Here is a 21,481-nt window from a genome sequence, read left to right on the forward strand (position 1 = left end):
CTCACCCCAAAAACCACCCACCCACCGACTCATTCAACCACTCACTCACCCAAACCACACCCACCCACTCACTAACTCACTCACTCACTCACCCACCCACCCACTCATTCACTCACTCACTCACTTACTCACTCACGTTGAACAATATTTCAGCTATAACAGTGCGTGACAACTACATGGTGGAGCAAAATGATGCAAAGGTTGGCAACGTTACACGATGTACACGTAGATGACCCAATGAGTATGTGTATGGTGCCAATTAACCAACGAACATCAGCATAGCAAATCTGGGATTCGAACCCATGGTTTTCTGTCGCCAATCTCTACACAACAAATTCCAAGCCTCCATGGAAGTTTTAACCACAGGCAAACTGTAGCACAAATAGGGTTGCGCAACAGAGACAAAATGACCAGACCACCCAATTGCGAAGCGAACAAAGGTTGGCAACGTACTTCCCTCGCTTCGGTTCGAAACATATTTTTAATATCAAAATAAAATATCGCCACCAACAAAGGTGGACACCCATTTCCTCACAGGGTTGTGCTCTCACGATTTCCAACCTCATATTGATGATTAAAATATAGTTAATTCAACATTTTAAGCGCCACTCATGGCATGTCAAATCGTTCTTCGCTTCCATTACCTCTGCCAGCGCAACTAGGTGAAGGAACAGGGGAGTTAAATCTAAACATACTTGCTGAGTCATATGACCGTCATATGTAATACTTACGGAGTTACCTTCCTTGCTTCATCACCCCGTACACCAAAAGTGTGTTGTTTTTTTCTTCTCCTTTTTCCAGTAGAATAAATGTTACGAAAATTCTAACAATAACGACGGCAGATAAGAAAAACAATCTCCAACAGTTTGACGGTGAAATTAGGTAATATGATCTTTTTTTTCAAGTTCTGCTTATTCTTGTTCCTTCACTCCGTGGGGCGGTGGGTAGCCTTAGTGGTTAAAGCGTTGGCTCGTCACGCCGAAGACCCGGGTTCGAATCCCTACATGGGTACAATGTGTGAAGCCCATTTCTGGTGTCCCCCGCCGTGATGTTGCTGGAATATTGCTAAAAGCGGCGTAAAACCAAACTCAGTCAGTCAGTCCTTCACTCCGTTGAACCAGAAGCTGGCATGGGTAATGGAAGCGAGGAACGATTTGACATGCCACGAGTGACGCTGTTAAAATGTTGAATTAAATATATTCTAGATGAGTAATTATTAAACATGAGGTAAGAAATATGAGAACACAACCCTGTGAGGAAATGGGTGTCTACCTCTGATGGTGGCGATATGTTATTTTAATATTAGAAATATTTTTCGAACCGAAGCGATCGAGGGAAGTACGTTGCCAAGCTTTGCTCGCTTCTCTCGCATATAGTAAGACTGGTCAGTTTAGTCTTTGTTGCGCAACCCTATTTGCGCTGCAGTTTGCCTTTGGTGTAACAAAGGTACATAGATTCGTGGAAAGTATCCATACTTGCGGCATTTGTAACCACTGCAACGGAAGCGGCCTGAGTGTTATGTATCACAGTAGCCTGGTTCAGGTTATTTCTTCTGTGAGCTTGTCGACAGCATGCTCCTATGCAACTCAGGACAACTGCCAGACATGCACAGATGATACCAATGCCGGCTCTGAAATGATAATAATAATGATTAAAAGTGAGTGAGTGAATATGTTTTTACGCCGCTTTTAGCACTATTCCTAGCAATTTCACGGCAGGGGACACCAGAAATAGACTCCACTCATTGTACTCATATGAGGAATCGAACCCGGGTCTTCGGCGTGACGAGCGAACGCTTTAACCACTAGGCTACCCCACCGCCCCGTAATTTTGGAAATACGTAGGGTGTGACAGCATTGCATGCATAATCTACACTGTAAACATGAAGTGAATCAAAGCTGATATGTTTAGATATAAACTGACACATATCCTGTTTCACCAGAAATAGTGTAACAGTGTGGCATGTGTTTCTGTTTTATCGCGATGACCTTTCCGGTCAAGCTTGTGTGCACGAGTTATTGATAGTGTTGAGGCCGCTCAACAATATCGAGGAAGGACACATCATGCACTTGTTGAAGTTTTGACTTGACATTGGTTTCTCGTCCAGGAAGTACTATAATACATTTTGTCCCTCAAACACAGGTTCTTGACGATTCGATCCCTGTTCATGACATACTTGAAGTTTAAAGATCATACTGACAACGTTCCGTTACAATTCCGTTACAAAGGGATACATATTTCGGCTGGCTGATAATTTGTAAACTGTGTCAGGGGTTATCCACGTTAACTTGCAGTATTGTATCCCCAACACTGTATTCCCAGCATTGTATCCCCAGCATTGAATCCCAAGCATTACATCCCCAGCATTGTATCCTAAGCATTGTATTCCCAGCATTCTATCCTCAGCATTGAATTTACAGCATTGTATCCCAAGCATTGTATCCCCAGTATTGAATCCCAAGCATTGCATCCCCAGCATTGTATCCCAGCATTGAATTTCCAGCATTGTATCCCCAGCATTGTATCCTAAGCATTGTATCCCAAGCATTGTATTCTCAGCATTGTATACCAAGCATTGAATCCCCAGCATTGTATCCTAAGCATTGAATCCCCAACATTGTATACTAAGCATTGAATCCGAAACATTGTATCCCAGCATTGTGATACAATGCTGTGGATACATTGCTGGGGATGTTTCTTGCATTTTTTGTTTCCTGAAGTTTGTGATGCATTAATCGCCGATTTTGCGTTTTGGGGGACACCAAGATAAAAGGTCAAACCAGTCGTGTGGCTGCAACATAGCAAAACCAATTTCATTGAGTTCACAGATAATATGTAGAAAAATAAAACATAAAAAACAGTAATTGAACGACCCGTCAGCTTCAGGTATGAAGACAGCTACAGTAGTTGGCCATAAGTAAGTCATCATTAGTGAAATTCCCATAGACTTACATGTTAATTAACTGCTGCAAAAATAAGTTTACATAAATTTAGTTTCGGTCGAATTGCTTTCAATACTTTTCTACTATCTGGGAAATCATCTCAGCTACATACACATAAATCCCATTCAATTTTCCGATGATTATTAAGAAAACTTCAACTATTTAAACAACATATATTAGACGTACCAATCAGGTTTAACATGGCTTTCTAGTGGATAGATTAAAATTAAGTTGTACTTAATCAGGTGTCATTCGATAACTAATCAACGGAAATATGAAAGAAAAGTTTGTACGTGAAGCTGAAGATGATTTTCAAGATGTTTGCCAAATATCAAAATAAAATGACTTCTACTCAGTTTATGAAAATTATACTTTCAACAGTTAATTAACATGTAAGGCTATGGAACAATCACTGATGATGACTATGGCCAACTACTGCAGAAGTGATATAGCCATCAAACATTGACCACTTTGACTAAACCCACGAGAACAGGTTTCAACTGATTATTTTATTGGCATTCTAGAAGTTGGGAATCAATAATGAAGCATACGACTTTATGGATAAAAACCTGTTCCTTGGAAAGGAAAGTCGAAACTCATTTTCTAAATTCCCTGAAAACAGTCAAAGATCAGTTTAATTAGTCACAACCTATCTAACATTTCCCGGACTGCCTTTTCATTTACCTTGACCTGTTTTGAAGAAAAATCCCATCTATTTCCATTATAATATCATCAGTTAAGTTAACAGTAATAGGGATTCTGTGGGAACTCATCGCTTTATATTTGGAGTGAAGATAGTATTACAATATGATATTCAGCCCGGCAAAACAATAGCCGGGTTGGTACTGGGACTGAGTTGCTGCGTCGCTTCCATTTGGATGTCAACAACAAAAAGATGCTCACGGTTACCATAATAACGCTAGACGTCTAAAATACCGTTGACAAACAACTAAAGTACCCTTTCAAAAGGTCGTTAAACGATGGCACACAGGCACACGCGCGCACATAATGTTGGTCATTACTTACCCGTTACTCAAACAACAGTAAACATATAATGTGTCCTCACAACATCCGAAAATACAGGTGATTGACTCGTACGCCCCGTAGCAAGTTTCAGCTAGTGCACCTGAAGAACACAAAGAAAAATGACGCCCTTATGTCTTGTAATCACCATCGTTAGAATGTCATGCTGGATCTCTCAGTGAATCAATGTGTACTTTAGTACAGCTAAAATCACAATAAAGGCGTCCTTGTGTCCTGCAATCTCCCTCGTTAGAATGAGTCCTGCACTCATTGCAATAAAGAAGTTGACTGTCAATAGAACTTGGTTTTCCTTCATCTATACAACTTCTAAAATGCCTCTCAAGGAAGTAGGACATTAGTTGTCAAACATGTCCATGGCGAATCACACGCAAACCCAGTAAGATACATTCATCAAAGCATTCAATTCTGCAGTTGTCAAACATTTCATTTACCGTTTATACCGTGAAATGAGCAGATAAAAAGTGTTCTGACATACCTATTACACAGCTAAGTAATATCCATAAGGGCAACAGAATATTCGCGGCCATTTTGAACACTGACGGCAGACCAAGTGAGTCAGTTTGCTGATAACACGGCCCTTATGTGTTCTGATTGTCTGGCGTATCTGTGTTCCCATGGAGGGAAAAGATATCGCAAGGAAAGTAGGGACTACGCATATTTTAAATCTTAGACAAAATGCAATTCGGAATACATTGTGCAATGTTGACCCTTTAAGCTTTCTATTTTAGCTGTTCCGTTTTGTGCCAACATTGTTTTGCAATATAATTTGACAAAACTAGGACAGGAGCAACACGTATATGTATAACAGTAAAGGTATTGGGGACAGTTATGCTGAAAGCTATATTGCGAAACACAGGCTTAGTTAAATCGTCACATACGACCTAGGCAGTATACTGTCAGGGGGAAATGTAAGCCTACGTGCCGTTAATGTTTATCGATCAGATAAAGCGCACCCAAAACCAAATACCCACCTATCACACAATGAAAAACGTTTTTTCCGACATTATTCAATGACGATTTCAAATAAACGAAAACTTACATTCACGTTCTTCTATCCTAAAAATATATTGCACTTGCAAACGTTCCAGCAAAGAACATTGTTCAAGGACGACAGGGGTAGTGGGTGAGTCTAGTGGTTAAAGCGTTCGTTCGTCACGCCGAAGGCCCTAGTTCGATTCCCCACATGGGTACACTGTGTGAAGCCCATTTGTGGTGTCCACCGCTGTGATATTGCTGGAATATTGCAAAAAAGCAGCTTAAAATCACCCTCACTCACAAATTTATTGAACTTGTTTGTTTGCTTATTTGTTTGTTGTTTGTTTAACTTGGTGCTCCGTAATATTCCAGGTATATGACGGGGACCAAACATTTCAGTCATAGAATGAGTGAGGATGGTTTTATGTCGCTTTTAACAATATTATGATTATTAACTTATATCGAATAGTGATGATACCAGGTGGTTGCTTTCTCCGTTTACAAGATTCAAGTACATATATAAGATCCATCTACAATGTGTAAACTGTGCAGTACTGGTTGGACCTAATTCGTCCAGTCAATCAGTGTTTATGATTTCCTGCATTACTTATGGCCGTGGCGCGTCAGCTCGTCACGCTGAAGTCCCGGGTTCGATTCCCCACATGGGTGTATAATGTGTGAAGCCGATTCCTGGTGTCCCCTGCTGTGATATTATGATTTTTTGAAAACTTGCTCGAAAAAGTGCATCTTTATCAGAATGAAGGTGTGTTGTGTATCTGCGGAGACTTTAACGCCCGTATGGGCGATGATGCAGACTATATTGCTGGGGTAGATGATATCAATGAACGGGAAGTGATTGACTCTACAAAGAATACATATGGTGACCTACTTCTTAACTTTTTAATAAACTGTAATATGTGTGTTTTAAATGGAAGTGTAGGTCAGCAAGACTTTACATACGTGAAAAACGGGCGTTCTGTTGTTGACTTTATGCTTACACCCCATGAATATATACCCCGTTTCACTGATTTTAATGTTATCACAATGTCCTCACTCATTGATGGTTGTAATATGCCAGACGTTGTGCCTGATCATTCCGTTTTACTTTGTGATATTTTATCCCCTTAGTGATAATCATATATCAGATGCAGACTGTGATGTTGATAGTCCTATTTTGAAAAATTATAGACAAAATAATATTGACTTTAGTTTTCTATCACAAGGAGAAACACTAGTTTTGATAAATGATACATTAGCCAGGATTGAAGCACATTTAACTATATTCAACGGGATGTAAACGCTGCTTATGATGACTTCTTGTCTTGTTTGTATGTAGAGTTAGATAAAAATGTTGGCTCTTTTTCTAGTAGTAAATTTAAAAAAACAAAAGGCAAAACGTTTTATAAACCATACTGGTGCGATGAGTTACAGTGTCAGTGGGATCGTGTTTGTGAATCGGAGAAGAACTGGTTGAAATGTAAATCTTCTGTTAGGAGAAGGGACCTTAAGCATATATTTACGGTTGAAAGGAAAGCCTTCGATAAATTACACCGTAGTCACAAACGTTTGTATCAAGGTCGAGAAAAGCAGGACTTGTTAGATAAGTTCAATAATAAGATAGTCGTGATTTTTGGAAGGTTATTGGAAAGATAGGTATTTCAAATGACCGGTGTAATTCTGTCCCTTGGGAGGTAATGTATGATAGTGAAATCATTATCAATAAGCCTGAATGTTTGGAAAAACACATATAGCTCTTTATATAACACTGATCCTAGTGGTGTCTTTGATGAGTACCATTTTCAATCTGTGATGCGGGAGCTAGATAACGGTGTTAGACAACAACTATCTTATGACGTCACCACCTTGAATCAACCAATAACTCGCCAAGAGGTTCTATCTGCTATTACTCGTGCAAAACGTGGTAAAGCTACAGGTGTCGATTGCATTCCTGCGCAGGCGCTAAAAAATAGGTCATGTGTGGATATGTTGTATAGAATATGTTCGTTTAGCTTTGACAAAGGTGTTTGCCCTAATATTTGGCGTAAGAGTATAATCACACCAATTCCAAAACCAGGTGGTAATCCCAGGTATCCTTCAGATTACCGAGGCATTTCCCTAATCAGTATTCCTTGTAAAATGTATTCGGACATATTGAATGCTAGGTTTTCTGCTTGGCTTGAATGTAATGAGGTTTTGGCTGAGGAGCAAAACGGCTTTCGTAAGCACAGGAGTACAGTTGACAGTATTTATACTTTGTTTTCTGTTATAAGCAATAGGAAAATCCAGAAATGTTCAACTTTTGTTTGCTATATTGATGCTATGAAGGCCTTCGATCGCGTGAACAGACATTATCTTTGGTATAAGCTTGTTAAACTTGGTATTAGTGGCAGATTCTTTTCTGCAGTGAAATCTTTGTATGATAATACCCAATCCCTTTGTTAGTGTTAATGGATATTTGTCACAAGATTTCTCCGTAAATAGTGGCGTTAAACAGGGCTGCGTTTTGTCGCCAACATTATTCTCGGTGTTCATAAATGATTTGGTGGATGAAATCAATCAGCTGAATTGTGGTATTCAGATCAACGCCAATTTCATGATTAGTGTTCTTCTTTACGCCGATGATATTGCGCTCATTGCAGGAGACGAAGATTCTTTACAGTCTATGTTAGACTGTGTCAATCAATGGTGCAGAAGATGGCGTTTGCAGATTAATGCTTAGAAGACCAAAATAGTTCATTATAGACCTGTTTCTATGGCAAGAACCGAGTTCAGATTTTCTTGTGGCAACGACGATATCGATGTATGTAACGCCTATAAATATCTAGGACTGTGGTTACAGGAACACCTTGATCTTAATTTCACTGCAAAGGAAATCGCTAAGTCTGCTGGAAGAGCACTGGGTATCTTAATTAGTAAATTCAAAGCAGTTGATGGGATGCATTATGATGTGTTTAACAAACTTTATGATAACTTAGTTCAACCAATACTGTCGTATGGATCTGCTGTTTGGGGGTCACGTGAATTCAGTTGTATAAATGCTATCCAAAATAGGGCATGTCGTTTCTTTTTGGGTGTAGGTCGTAATACCCCGAACTTAGCCGTAAGAGGCGAGATGGGTTGGTTTTCTAACCTCACAAAACATCGTATTGAATCTGTCCGTTATTGGAAGCGCCTACAATCTTTTAAGCACAATAGTATTATAAGCAATATTCACAACTGGTCATTGTCCTTCCGTAAGTCATGGGATAACAAAGTTTTACAATTATTGATCTCTTTGGATTTATCTCTTGTTGACATGCTGCGTATTTCACCAATGGATTTCATTTTCATAAAAGAGAAGTTGTTTGATATTGATTATTCTAACTGGTATTCACAACTATGGGATGATACTGGCCGTTGTAACGGCAACAAACTACGAACGTTCCGGCTGTTTAAGACCTCTTTATCAGTATCAACATATGCCCGCACTATTTTCAATAGATCTCAACGAAGTATCCTGGCCAAACTACGATGTGGAACTTTACCTCTGGAGATTGAACTAGGTCGTTTCTCACGGCCTAAAACCCCTCTTGAACAACGACTATGTAAATATTGTAAGAATAGAGCAGTTGAAGACGAGGTCCATTTTTTATCGAAATGTAATATATATTCCGATATAAGGTCAATTTTATGGCAAAAGGCACGCTCTCTTAACCCTCTGTTTAGCTTGATGACTCCTGTCGACCAGACTATTTTTATTATGGAATGTGATAACCTAGTTTATTCCTTAGCTGCTTCAGTGTTACATATGTTTAAAAGAAGAAAATTATTATAACATATGATATTACACCATCCATCTTATCTCTAAGTTTTACTATGTGTGTATAGGGATATATTTTATCTATGCTTTGTTTTATGGATTTTATGTGTCTCGTAGGCCTGTAAAGGCCGGGCAGATGTTTCATATGACACAGAAGATTGTATATATTATGTAAACATCTGAGTGATAATAAAATAAAATAATTTCTCTCTCTCTCTCTATTACTGCTAAAAGCGGCGTAAAACAACACTCACTTACTATCACTGTTGCGATGGCTAAGCTTTATGAAACCCACTTCAGTCAAACGAGGGAAGATGTCTCGAAGATCATCAGTGTTATCCTCGAGAAGCTTCGTGATAACAGAAGCAAAAAGATGACCTATGTCCAGTTTCCTCTTTCAACGTGAACGATATATTTCCGTTTTGTTTGCAAGTGAATAATTGACTTGACTTTGCATGTGTTTGTTGTGCAAAGGGCAGTTTAGTAAGATTTGCTTACCTTTCCGCATATGTTGACTGTTTGGGACTCTGCTGAGATGTACATAGACGTCCTAGGGTATACAGTAAATAACATGACGTCGGTACAAGGTCGAGACATGATCTGATATTGTCTGTGTGAAATGTTGACAGTTACTGATAAATGTATGGATACAGTTATTATTAAAATGTCTTCTAAGCAGTGCCGGGTAACAAATGTATGTGCGTTTATAGTAGTGCAGAGGCAAGGGGTGAAAATAGATACTTGGCGAACTAAAGCAGGAAACTTGCAAAGTGCTGGGGAATATCAACGAATACATACATAAAGTAGGGGAACTTCATTTTTAAATTACGATTGAAAAGGTTGGCAGATATATTGAAGTCATTCAATGATGATATGATAATAATGAATGTTTTGAGAGTGCATCACCACTTGTACTTCCTTATGACCATAGTTGTTTGTACGGTAATAACTCGTGAAAGATGACTGGTGTATGACGTGCAATTTGCATGTGTACGATTTTCATTTTCAAAAAAAAAAAACAGCTATAAACAAACACTTACAACTGTGTGATGCAGGATGAATGTCAAACATAATGGTCTACAGTGACTTGAAATACACAATGCCAGGTTAGAAAGTGGTCAAATGTAACATATGTTATATTTGGGATTACATTTTCTTAGTAAAATACAGATTCTAGTACTTTTGTTGGGTTGAGTCCCATACGGGATTCGAACCCCCTTTGTCAGGCACATAATGAGCAACATACAAACCCAGTCGCCAAACCGGCTCAGTCACAGCATCTTCCACTTCTGGACCAGACAATCCAGTAATTAACAGCATGGGCATTGCTATCCAGAATTCGGATACGATGACATGTGTCAACCAAGTCAATGAACCTGACCACCCTATCCTGTTAGTCACGTCTTATGACAAGCATGAGTTGCTGAAAACCAATTCTAACAGGGTTATTCATGGGTGGAACTTCATGTTGTGCATGCATACTGACACATTGTAAACAAAATATGTAACAATCTATCAACAGAATTTAGTCTGTGGCTAAATACACGTGAAATATCTTAACCCAGAATAAGTATTATTCACATGAACCTAAGTTCATTTACTTTCCAAAATTCACAATTATTAACCCTCTTGGTCCCCAACCAACACCCATGAGGCATAAACAGGACTTGCTTCAGTGTTGTCTGATTGTGTCTGTCTGTACATACACAATGCCTGTCAGAAAATGGTCAAATGTAAGATGTTATTTGGGATTAGTAAACTCTGGGGTTGAGTCTCATCTGGGATTTGAACCCACCCTATCAGAGTGAGGCACCTAATAAGCAATCTAACCCACTCAGCTACCACAAAAATGGAAGTCTGACATCTGGTAGTCTGTATCACCTATTTTATGTACACCTCTGACAAGCATAAATTGGCATGGCTCCTGTGGCTGAAAGCTATGAATACAAAATGCCCTGAGGGCGCGGGTTCGAATTCCGAGTGGGACTCAATCCAAAAATTACTAGACTCTGTACTTTACTAAGAAAGTGCAATCCCAAATATAACATATCTTACTACAGTGACTTATCAAAATTCTAGAAAACCGTCAAATTTAAGAACGACCCCCATGCGTGGGGCTACTGCGTTGTGCACGTCCATCACATGCCTTGAGTTTAGGGCTGGTGATAAAGAGAAATAGTGATGCGTTCATAAGATGTCTGTCTTTGAAAAGTTTGTTAACGCTTAAGCTTCCTATCTAAATTGAAACTTCAAGTTCCCTTCCTTTCTTAAAGAGTATATATGTCAGGTGAGGTGAGGTGAAATTGGGTTTAACGTCGTGCTTGAGAATATTTCGCTCATATGACGACGTGCATGCGTGTGTATGTGTATTTGCGGCTACTTGTACTAGTCCAGACTTAAGCTGGTTTTATAGTGCTAGCTCACTGAGATACCATGCCGCAGTGAAGCATGAATACCCCACTCAGACACATTATACTGACTCCGAGCCGACCAGTCCTTGTTGTACCCATTAATGCCGAGCGCCAGGCAGGGACCAACAAGTACCATATTTTAACGTGTTCTGGTATGACTCGGCCGGGAATCGAACCCGCGACCTTCCGCTCTCCGAGCGGACGCTCTAACCACTACACCACGGAGGCGGTCTTAAAGAGTATATATGTGTACGTTTATGGAGGAGGAGCTAAGCCTATGATGGCCATGGCTAAAGTTTCTCATTTCTTAATGTAAATTTGACTGTCAATTTCCTCGGTGCATTGAGGCCTGTGCGTCTTTAGTGCTATCTGTATTTATTTTCCAGGATAAAGGGTTCACGTGTGTACATACAATAACAATAAGTACACGTGATTGCCTGTAGGAGCAGTGTCGTAGCCTAGTGGTTAAAGCCTTCGCTCGTCCGCCCGGGTTCGATTCTCTACATATGTACAATGTGTGAGGCCAACTGATGGAGTCCCCCGTCGTGATATTGCTGGAAAATTGCAAACAGCGGCGTAAAACTAAACTCACTCACTCACTGATTGCCGATAAGCGTTGGGACGCAAGGAGAAAAGTCAGTTCATTGGGGTGTTTGTTGACGTAGTAGCGACACTATCACAGGTAGGTCATAAAGACCTGGAATAAGTGAGTGAGTGAGTTTAGTTTTATGCCGCTGATAGCAATATTCCAGCAATATAACGGGTGGAGGACACCAGAAATGGGCTTCACACATTGTACCAATGTGGGGAATCGAACCCGGGTCTTCGGCGTGACGAGCGAATGCTTTAACCACTAGGCTACCCCACCGCCGCTGTAATAAGAACTTTACGGATCACCCCAGTGGAATCATACGACCTACGTTATTGCAGTATAACGGCGCTGAGTGTGCGAAAAAAAATTGTGTTAGTCGACAGTGCTCAAATGTCCTAATTCTTCCAAACACACGAATTTGCACCTCACATCAGTGACAAGGTTTTACGCCGCTTTTAGCACTTTTCCAGCAGTATCACGACGGGGACACCAAAAATGGGCTTCACACATTGTATCAATGTGAAGAATCGAACCCGGGTCTACGGTGTGACGAGCGGACGCTTTAACCATAAGGCTACCCCATCGACTCCTACCTACATCAAGGCAATCAGCTGATATCAGGTGTAATCTGCGTGATAAGTGTGTATGTAAACACACTAGAGTTATTTACTGTATTTCTTAGAAAGAAAGATGCAATTCACAAATTTAACTCACTCACTCCTCCTTGTTTCTTTCTTTCTTTCTTTACCCGTGAAGATCCGGGTTAGAATATTGATCTTCAGTAACCCATGCTTGTCGTAAGACGGGACTAACGGGTTCGGGTGGTCAGGCTCGCTGACTTGGTTCGGGAGGTCATCGGTTCCCAATTGTGCAGATTGATCCACATGCTGTTGATCACTGGATTGTCTGGTCCAGACTCGATTATTTACAGACCGACGCCATATAGCTGGAATATTGTTGAGTGAGGCGTAAAACTAACCTCACTCACTCACCCACTCTTTCTTTCTTTAACTAGACACACCCTCCAGCAATCCATATTTCGACCATTATAGTGGGACGAAAAGCATGAGGACCATTGTTATAGAAAATACAGTCAGTTCTCTAAAATTTGGTTTGTTTGTTGTTTAACGGCACACTTAGCAATATTCCAGCTATATGGCGGCAACCTGTAAATATCTCAAAGAATTTCTACAATTTTAATTTGGACATTATGATTTACGCGTGCTAGAACAACATATGATTGTTTTAACATCCCGTGAAGCATATTACTAGTAGTTCATTTGAAACATTTTGTTGAGGTCCTCACACAGACCTCACATTGTCTGCAGGCTATCATTCGTCTGAGGCGCACATAAAATGTTTCAAGTTGAAAATGCTTTCGACGAAGCACCAGTAAACACATCGAAAATGAAACTTTTTAAAAAATGTAAAATTTTGTTTGAACGTTTACTTTTATTTGTTTTCAGAAAAAAAACATGATGAGTTTTAAGGATCTTTACTAGTATTACTTATGCTTTGATATACAACAACTGCAATCTTTTATAGCCACCAATCCTACTGATGCGGAGTCATCGAGCAATCTATTCTGATCGTATGTGATGTGATCTGATGAAACACGATGTGCTAAGGTATTAGCTCATCATCTCCCCCCGAAACAAAACAGTTCGTCCATTGTATCTATCGTAATATGATGGATATGTAATCCAGTGTTAAGCAAGGTGGTATGGTAGCCGCGCGAGTGGCTAAGGCGTTCGCTCGTCACGCCGAAGACCAGGGTTCGACTCCCTACATGGGCAAATAGTGTGAAGCCCATTTCTGGTGTCCCCCGACGTGATATTGCTGAAATATTGCTAAAAGCGGCGTAAAAATAAGCTCACTCACTCACCCTAGTGTAAATCTACTTTCCCCGACACAGATATTTGTCTGTTGGTGTCTGTTGGATTGTTTCACATATATACACTATTTAATATACATAAACTCAAACACACATATATGCGCACGGACACACACTAACGCACACACACACACATTTGTGGCTTCTTCTGAGGAATGTCATCGAATGGTGAGAATGTAACTGGAACAGAATCATTTCTGAAAGATGGCTCAGGAACCAGCATTTGTAAAATATAAAGCCAGAATTCGTAGCTAAGTTCACACAATAATATCATTGTTATTGTTATGTGCCTTGATCAATGCTAGTCAATTCAAACAACGAGAGAAAGTATCCAGCTATTGTTTATGATGGCTACCACTGAGACAAGAAATGGTTATTCGATGGTGATATGTTTGACACGGGTGCTGCAGTACAGCGTCTTTAACTTCAATTTGCTGTGTTGTGGTGACGTATTTCATTGTACAAACGTTTTCTTTGTCCCTTTCAGTTTTCAAGTGTATATCTTCCAGCAGTATAGTAAGCTGGAGACGAGGAGCATTCACTCAGAAATAGATCTTCTGAAGAGAGGGGTATCTGTAAGGGATAAGGTGGTGGTGGTAAGGCCGGTGTTCCGATGACACTCGTGTTCTGGCTGGTCCACTGAGGCGGCCTTCACACCCATGAACTGAAAGGTGGAGCTCCAGTTTTGCCTGGACAGTGGGGACCGGCGGGAGGGAGGCGAGAGGGTTGAGTTGGTACTCACGAACTGCTGAAAATCGTGATAATATAATCATACATACAATTATGTCTCAAGTTAGTAAGATTTATTGTCACATCAATCAATATTTCTGGATATGAATTCAAACTTGGCATATGAATTCTTCGAAAATGCATTTGTAAATACACCTATCATCATTGATTGGAAGGTTTGGATTGAATCTTTTGTAAGTTTTGTTGTTGTCTTTTTGAGAACTGCATCATTCCTCATAGAATGTTTACGATAAAACTAAACAATATTTTATTCATATATATTACATACATTCCATAAAACGCTGATATATTCTAGTTCTAAATACTGTTTCTTTCTTGATTCACTATTAACGCAAAGCCAAGAATGATCAAACACGCGGTTTATCTGTTGATTAGAAATATTCCCTGGTCAACAACAAGAAAAATATTATTTGTAGGCTGGGTATATTTTTAATAATTGCGTGGTAACATCTATGACAAGACCTACCAGCAGGATCTTTTGCTGTCGGACCAGTGGGGCAAGGTTCAGCACTGCTCCGGAGTTTTGCAGGTAGTACAAATTTAATATACATGCCTGTACAAATGCCACCAATGATGGCAATCCCCGCGAGATAACCGATCATCACCGCAACAGCATTGACCTGTCTGTGGAAAGTGAGTGAGTTTAGTTTTACGCCGCACTCAGCAATATTCAATCTAAATGGCCACGGTCTGTAAAAAATCGAGTCTGGACCAGACAATCCAGTGATCAACATCATGAGCATCGATCTACGCCATTGGGAACCGATGACATGTGGCAATAATAATTTTAAAAGCTTCTCAACCAAATGGTTTCCTCTCATCGCGGTATTTAATCCTGAATAACTATTTAACCAAAACATATTACTGTCAATATTGATATTTAATGTATTACATCTCTACTGAGCCCACAAGCTGGTATGTACACATATTCTTCTGTATGCTTGTATTCAACTTATTGGGAACAATTAAAAAAAAGTTACAGCAATCAACCCCTAAGTAAAACTTTCAACATGTTTTATGGTAAGCATGTGGAGTACATTTCGAAACGTGAGCATCTGTGACAAAAACTGCAAAATCCGATGCAATTCCCTATTTTGAATTGTACCATACGTTCCCGAATTGTTTCAAGTGAACAATTGACTACACTTTGCACATGTCCATGAGGGGTGCCATCCGGCGGGGCAGGATATGCTCACCTTTTCGCGAACACCTGGTATCATCACTATTTCATAGTGATTCATAAGCACATGCTCTGTCATCGTATTGAATGGTGACAATCACTGAATTGTCTGGTTCAGTCTCGATTTGTTTACAAACAACATGATACAGCTGTAAAACTCCTGAAGCAAATATATGTTCATGATACAGTCACAGTTGTACAATTTCTTATGTATGTGGAAACGGTTTTGTTGTTACCGTATGAAAACAAATGTCCGTTTGACTGGTTCATGTGCGATTCCTTAAAGCGAATTTACTGTGTCTTCTCGGATTTCAGTGAACCATTCACAACAGACAGAAAGACAGTATTTATTCAGTAAAGAGGCCCTCGCCCATAATACAATCAGAATGACATTGTCTTTAGTGGGTGCGCAAAACAACTTTGCAGCTCTATGTCCTGGAGTTTATCATTTCTGTACATGGTATAAGTATATGCCAACATTGTATATAACAGCATCCTTTTTGCTTTGCAAAAGACTTACGAAAGAGTAATGAGTAAGTGGTTCGTTCGTGAACTTTGTTATATATTTCTTTCCAAGTATATCATAGGCATTACAAATAAATAGTACATGATATTCATTTTCTATATAATGCTGGCGTCTGGTTTTACAAAAAGGGCATAGTCTTTCGTTACATTCAATTCCATTATACCTGCCACATTTAACCGAAGTATTAAAATTTCTGCAACTAAATCTAAATCAACTAAATAGCAATTCTTAAGTGCATAGGGATATCACAACACAAATATCTTTCAACATTTGACACAGTTTTGAACTCCTTCTGAAAAATACATTTAGGAGATTTACTAATTGATGAGAACCAAGACTGTTTTAAGTTAACATCTAGCCTTAGCTTGAATAGATACACAAAATATTCCACATTTCCAATTTCTTGGCCCAGCCAAGAATAACCAAATCCATATTGAAACAGGATGTCCCTAACTTTTGTTACTCAGGTATTATAGCCTAAGCTATCTGGTGATCTTAACATTAAATAACATTGATGCGGGGGTCTATTTTGTGGCATATGTATAAGTCTACCCCCAGAATTTAATCCCCCTTGACATGTGCAAATGCTGTAATGGGAGTCTGCCACACTCCCCAAGAACCATACCATTTAATGTAGTTTTTTCACCCTGAAGTATTGTTTACAAAATCTAATATGCACAGCCTCTATTATTTTGGAATGACATGTTCCCCAAATTCAGAGCCATGACAAAGAATAGGCACAACCATTGAATCAAAAAGTTGATCAGTGCAAACTATGTTTCAACCCGTTTCAACAGGGGAACCATTATAGAACCATTTTTCATAATGGCGAAGAGGCCCCCCATTAAGACAATAATCTTGGTTTTGTTTAAGTTGACTTTCATCCCTGTACTATTACAAAAGCTTTCTGAAATTTCTTTTGAAGCAAATTGCGTGTGCCAAACAGTGCCGATAGGGGGGTCACCCATTTTCTTCTGGGGTGCTTGGGGGTCAGCAATTTTCTACACACGTACTAGGAGGGGTCAGCAATTTGGTACATAAAAACATGTTCTGATTTATGCTTAGAAATTATGGGAAGGGGAAGGGGGTCACTGGTTCTGTACATGACATGCAGGGGGGTCACTTATTTTGTACATACATTGTATGGGGGCATTCACATTGTACATGTTTAGACATAAAAATCATCATCACCCCCTAGTCATAAATTATGAACCGTCCCTTAGTTGTTTTGTTGTTGTTTTTTCTATGTTAGGTTAAATTATGAACTGTCCCTTAGTTGTTGTTTTTCTTTTTCTGTGTTAGGTTCATCAGGGATGTTGTGTGTATGATAGGATGTAGATACCTTGTCAGAGCTTTGTTTATGATTGTTGATGTCAAGTGAACAGTGTAGTGGAAGGTGACAGGACATGTCAAGTGTACCGACTGCAAGATGAGGCAATCATATAGTCAACAACACTGCACCCGTTATGAGTAATACATGTAAATTCACCATTTGTATCCTTAAACATCCTGCCATTAAGGATGTGAACACCATATATGTGAGACATATTTCCACTTAACACCATAATTGTTATAAACTAAATTGTGTTTGGAATTTCATGGCAAATCAAAATCATCACTAGGATAATCATCGGGTCCTGGACAAAGTCTAGGTTATCAGAAGGTATATAATCTATAAAGTCTTTGATTCTTGCATTAAGGTCACTAACATAATAAGACGTGTTTATTTGGGTGATCAGAAGTAATGACGAAGAGATAGTCCTCTAGTGATGATATGCCATCAGTGTCAGTCTGATTGTATATGGGCAAGTGATAAATGTGTAAACACAAGAACAGTGTCCTGATCCCAACCGAATACAGATGTTCTCAACAACAGGACAACACAATTTTCAAAATATGCATAGAGCTGTTTTACAATATTATCATTCACTAAGTAATGACACTCACAACATATTGACTGCTATTAAGCTATTTATGACCAAAGGAATCGATTTTGGCGGAAACTGAGGCTGGTGTTGATGTGTTATACTTATTGACAATACTCCTGGCTCTTGACCAAACAGTCAAATCCGCATAAACAGGAATGTATTTTCGCGTTGGGAATTGGATTTTCTGGTTAAAATCACTTGATTGTCTGGTTTCTTTGCAGGCCGGCACCCGTGAAGGCATATTGGTCCACAGCACTCCATTCCTGGTCTTAAGACCAGGGGCAACCTGTTGGCCGTGGGTTGCGCCCCTGTGTCGGTGGAGGACGGGATTCTGGTGGCTGAGGGCACTGGGAGCCTGGAACCGTGTTCCTTTTTGCCCAACACACCACTTTGGCCCTGACTTCACCTAGACGGGTGGTAGAATTGGCCGGATTCTATCAATCGGCTGGTCACGCCAAGCCCTGTGCATGGTGAATATTTTTGCACATTTAAATTAAAATTGGGTCCTAGATATTTTGATCTAATGTGTATAAATTATTAATTACTTTAACTGCCTATATCAGAAGGCGAGTCCTATGCCAGAAGGCGGTGGCACGGGGCCAATCTGGCAATGTTGACCTCCAAATTCAGTATGTGTCCAATTACTTGTCATGGGCAGAACCACCTTGACATTTGATTTGGTATACAAATATTGCTATTTGTGTCATACTTGCTGGAGTATAACATCCCTGTATCCCTGGTGTCGGCGGCCGGTGCTATTTGACATCGTCTTTGCTGACACTTCATGGTGGGTGGGGAGTAGGGATGCTGAATTTTCCTTTCATTATGGCATCCCCAGAAGCTGGTTCATCTCGCTATGAAAAAAGAGACGCCTGGACGAACTAGATCGTCCAACTGAAACAATTTCGTGAAACGTTGATTCCTGGCCTAAATTCTTAGTGATCGAAGCTTCTGATTTTCTACCCATTAAACTAAATCCATTTGTTATTTCCAAAGCTATCCATGGGATATGTGGAGAAGTTAAAAATGTCTCCGTAGTGGTTCACTTCTGGTGGAGTGCGCACGGAGACAGCAATCTCTTAATGTTTTGTCTATCAAAACATTTGCTAATATTGAGGTTGCTGTGTCCGTGCACAGGACTCTCAATTCCTGCCGTGGTATCATAAGAGACAGGGCTCGTTGTCTCTCTGACATGTCAGATGAGGAGCTAGCTGCAAAGCTTGAAGACCAGGCCGTTACGACGGTGAAACATTTCACTATTAAAAAAGATGGCAAAATCACAAATACAAATACCTATCTCCTGTCCTTTGCTAGATCATCCCTTCCGCAAAGCAGGTTATTTTAACATCGGGATGGTTGGATGTGTATATCCCCAGTCCACTCCAGTGTTATAAATGTCAACGTTTCGGACATGGGTATCACTCTTGTCGTAATTCCGTGGTGTGTCAGCGTTGTGGTGACCACCATGAAAATACAGATTGCGAAAATGACTATAAATGCGCTAATTGTGATGGCTCACATCAAGTCTCATCCAGGTCCTGCCCTGTGTTTCAACGGGAATAAAAAATAATGAAAATTAAATGTGAGAAAAATATTTCTTACCTTGAGGCCAAGAAACTTTTCACAAATCAGTCATCACTTCCGTCAAATATCACCTATTCCGCCGCAATCACCCGCTCTGTTGCGGTGTCCTCCACTGCATGTCAGACTGACTGGACATTGGTCAAGTCAGATAAACCTATCTCTTCAACCTCCAAACCTACTTCCCCAGTCAGTAAATCTACATCAGGGTCTCAGACTGAAATTCAGCCTAAGACATCACAAGCTTCTGCATCAAAATCAGCTATTTCCCAACCAGCTACATATCAGTCCAATATGATAAAAGGAAAAACATTGAATAGAACCCAACCTACTCTCACTTCACCTTCGGAGATTCCTCTCCAAAATTCATTTGGACCTCCAGACATGGAGGTCACTCTGTCCTCACAAGACAGGCAGGGGAGCTTATTCTCCTCACATTAACGTGAACGGTCATCAATTGAGCCACCATGACTCAATTGTCGACTTTGATGCAATGGAATTGCAGAGGATTGCAGAATAACTTCATAGTGAAACTGTTTTAGATGTAATTACTAGTTTTAAATTCATATCTGTGATAATTGACAGGTGATCTGATTGACAGGTTTTTATAAATTACCATTAATTACTATGTATAACAATTAATTGTTATCGTCACGATATGACTGAAATATTGCCAATGTGACGATAAATTGTATACGTAACTCAATCACTCTTGTTTTTCTGTTTGAAAAATGAAACTCCTACATATGCAAACAACAAGAACTATGGTCATAAGGTGGTGCAAGATGTACTCTCAAAATATTCATTATTATCATATCAACATTGATTGACTCCGATATATCTCCCAAATTTTTCAATTATAAATAAAAAGTCAAGTTTCCCTACTTTTTTAAGAGTATAATTAACACAAAAATGATCACGATATGAAATTAGTGATATCGTTTAGCGCAATGTTGCAACATAAGTAAAGACTAATGTCAATCTCATCGCCGCCAAACAGCCTTCGACGGTGTGCCATGCCTAATTTTCTTTAAGTGTATGCTTACACTAATAGCTAAAATGATTCTTTGTTAGCCTTTCAAATGCCATGGAATCAGTTGAATGATAAGAAATGGTATTGAAAAGTTTAGACATAGTTTGAACAGTATAAAATAGCTGGCGAATGAGCGAAAATCCACACATTCCACCAAAGGGTACTTGACAGTCAAAGGACTGTGACACATAATACATTGAGGGGGATCCTCTTCCAACAATGAAAATGAATGCTATAATGAGAGTGTCTAGCACGATACCTTCGGATTGCCAGTGTGACCATATCACTTACAAAATATGTGTATGTGAATATATGTGTCCCAAGATATTTAATAATACTGAGAGACTCACACTTGTGTTTACTTCCGGTGAAGCAAGTTAATTAAATCTACTTTATCCAAATTTGCCTTACACATGATCTACATACCACAGCGATACTGTGTCTTAACATGAACGCAAAAAGAACGCATTTGAGAACATAAAACGTCGGTGCAAAAGAATACACAACCTTGAATCTCTTCGCGAACCTCGCAAACAGATTTCTTTTGGTGTTCAGGGCAAAATAGATCATTAAAAATCAATAACGACACCGGGTAAGTATGTTCTAGCCTGAGGGGAGCACCCACCATTTCTCACAATTTGCAGAAAAAAGCAAGTACTCTTGTCATGCAACGTCGGCCTGCAAAGAGTGAGTGAGTGAGTTTATCGTCACATTGGCAATATTTCAGCCATATCGTGACGAGAACAATTAATTGTTATACATAGCAATTATTAAATAAAACTGCCAACGAAGGACAGCAAAATAACTAGGTTATCACAGATATGAA

At 39.6% G+C, this 21,481-nt stretch overlaps 2 protein-coding genes across 3 annotated transcripts in view; both read right to left on the bottom strand.

The window, feature by feature from the left end:
• The window catches only part of LOC124265523, an 81,764-nt gene extending 77,208 nt beyond the window's left edge, over window positions 1-4,556 (bottom strand). For both annotated transcript variants that reach the window (XM_046700309.1, XM_046700306.1), the window contains exons 1-3: window positions 4,462-4,556; window positions 3,969-4,068; window positions 1,476-1,630 (exon numbers count right to left, since the gene is read on the bottom strand). In XM_046700309.1, the coding sequence (XP_046556265.1) occupies window positions 1,476-1,630; window positions 3,969-4,068; window positions 4,462-4,513 (307 nt within the window). In that variant the 5' untranslated portion in view covers window positions 4,514-4,556. The remainder of the gene's footprint in view (window positions 1-1,475; window positions 1,631-3,968; window positions 4,069-4,461) is intronic.
• A 9,437-nt stretch (window positions 4,557-13,993) lies between these two features.
• Window positions 13,994-15,043, bottom strand: LOC124265525. The gene is made up of 2 exons (XM_046700311.1): window positions 14,874-15,043; window positions 13,994-14,405 (listed from the first exon to the last, which is right to left on the bottom strand). The coding sequence occupies exons 1-2, from the start codon at window positions 15,007-15,009 to the stop codon at window positions 14,200-14,202; spliced, it is 342 nt and encodes a 113-aa protein (XP_046556267.1). The 5' UTR covers window positions 15,010-15,043; the 3' UTR covers window positions 13,994-14,199.
• Window positions 15,044-21,481: the final 6,438 nt, after the last annotated feature.

This window comes from Haliotis rubra, unplaced genomic scaffold, assembly GCF_003918875.1.
Source record: "Haliotis rubra isolate DU_JTF1 unplaced genomic scaffold, ASM391887v1 Scf981, whole genome shotgun sequence".
NCBI classification, from domain to species: domain Eukaryota; kingdom Metazoa; phylum Mollusca; class Gastropoda; order Lepetellida; family Haliotidae; genus Haliotis; species Haliotis rubra.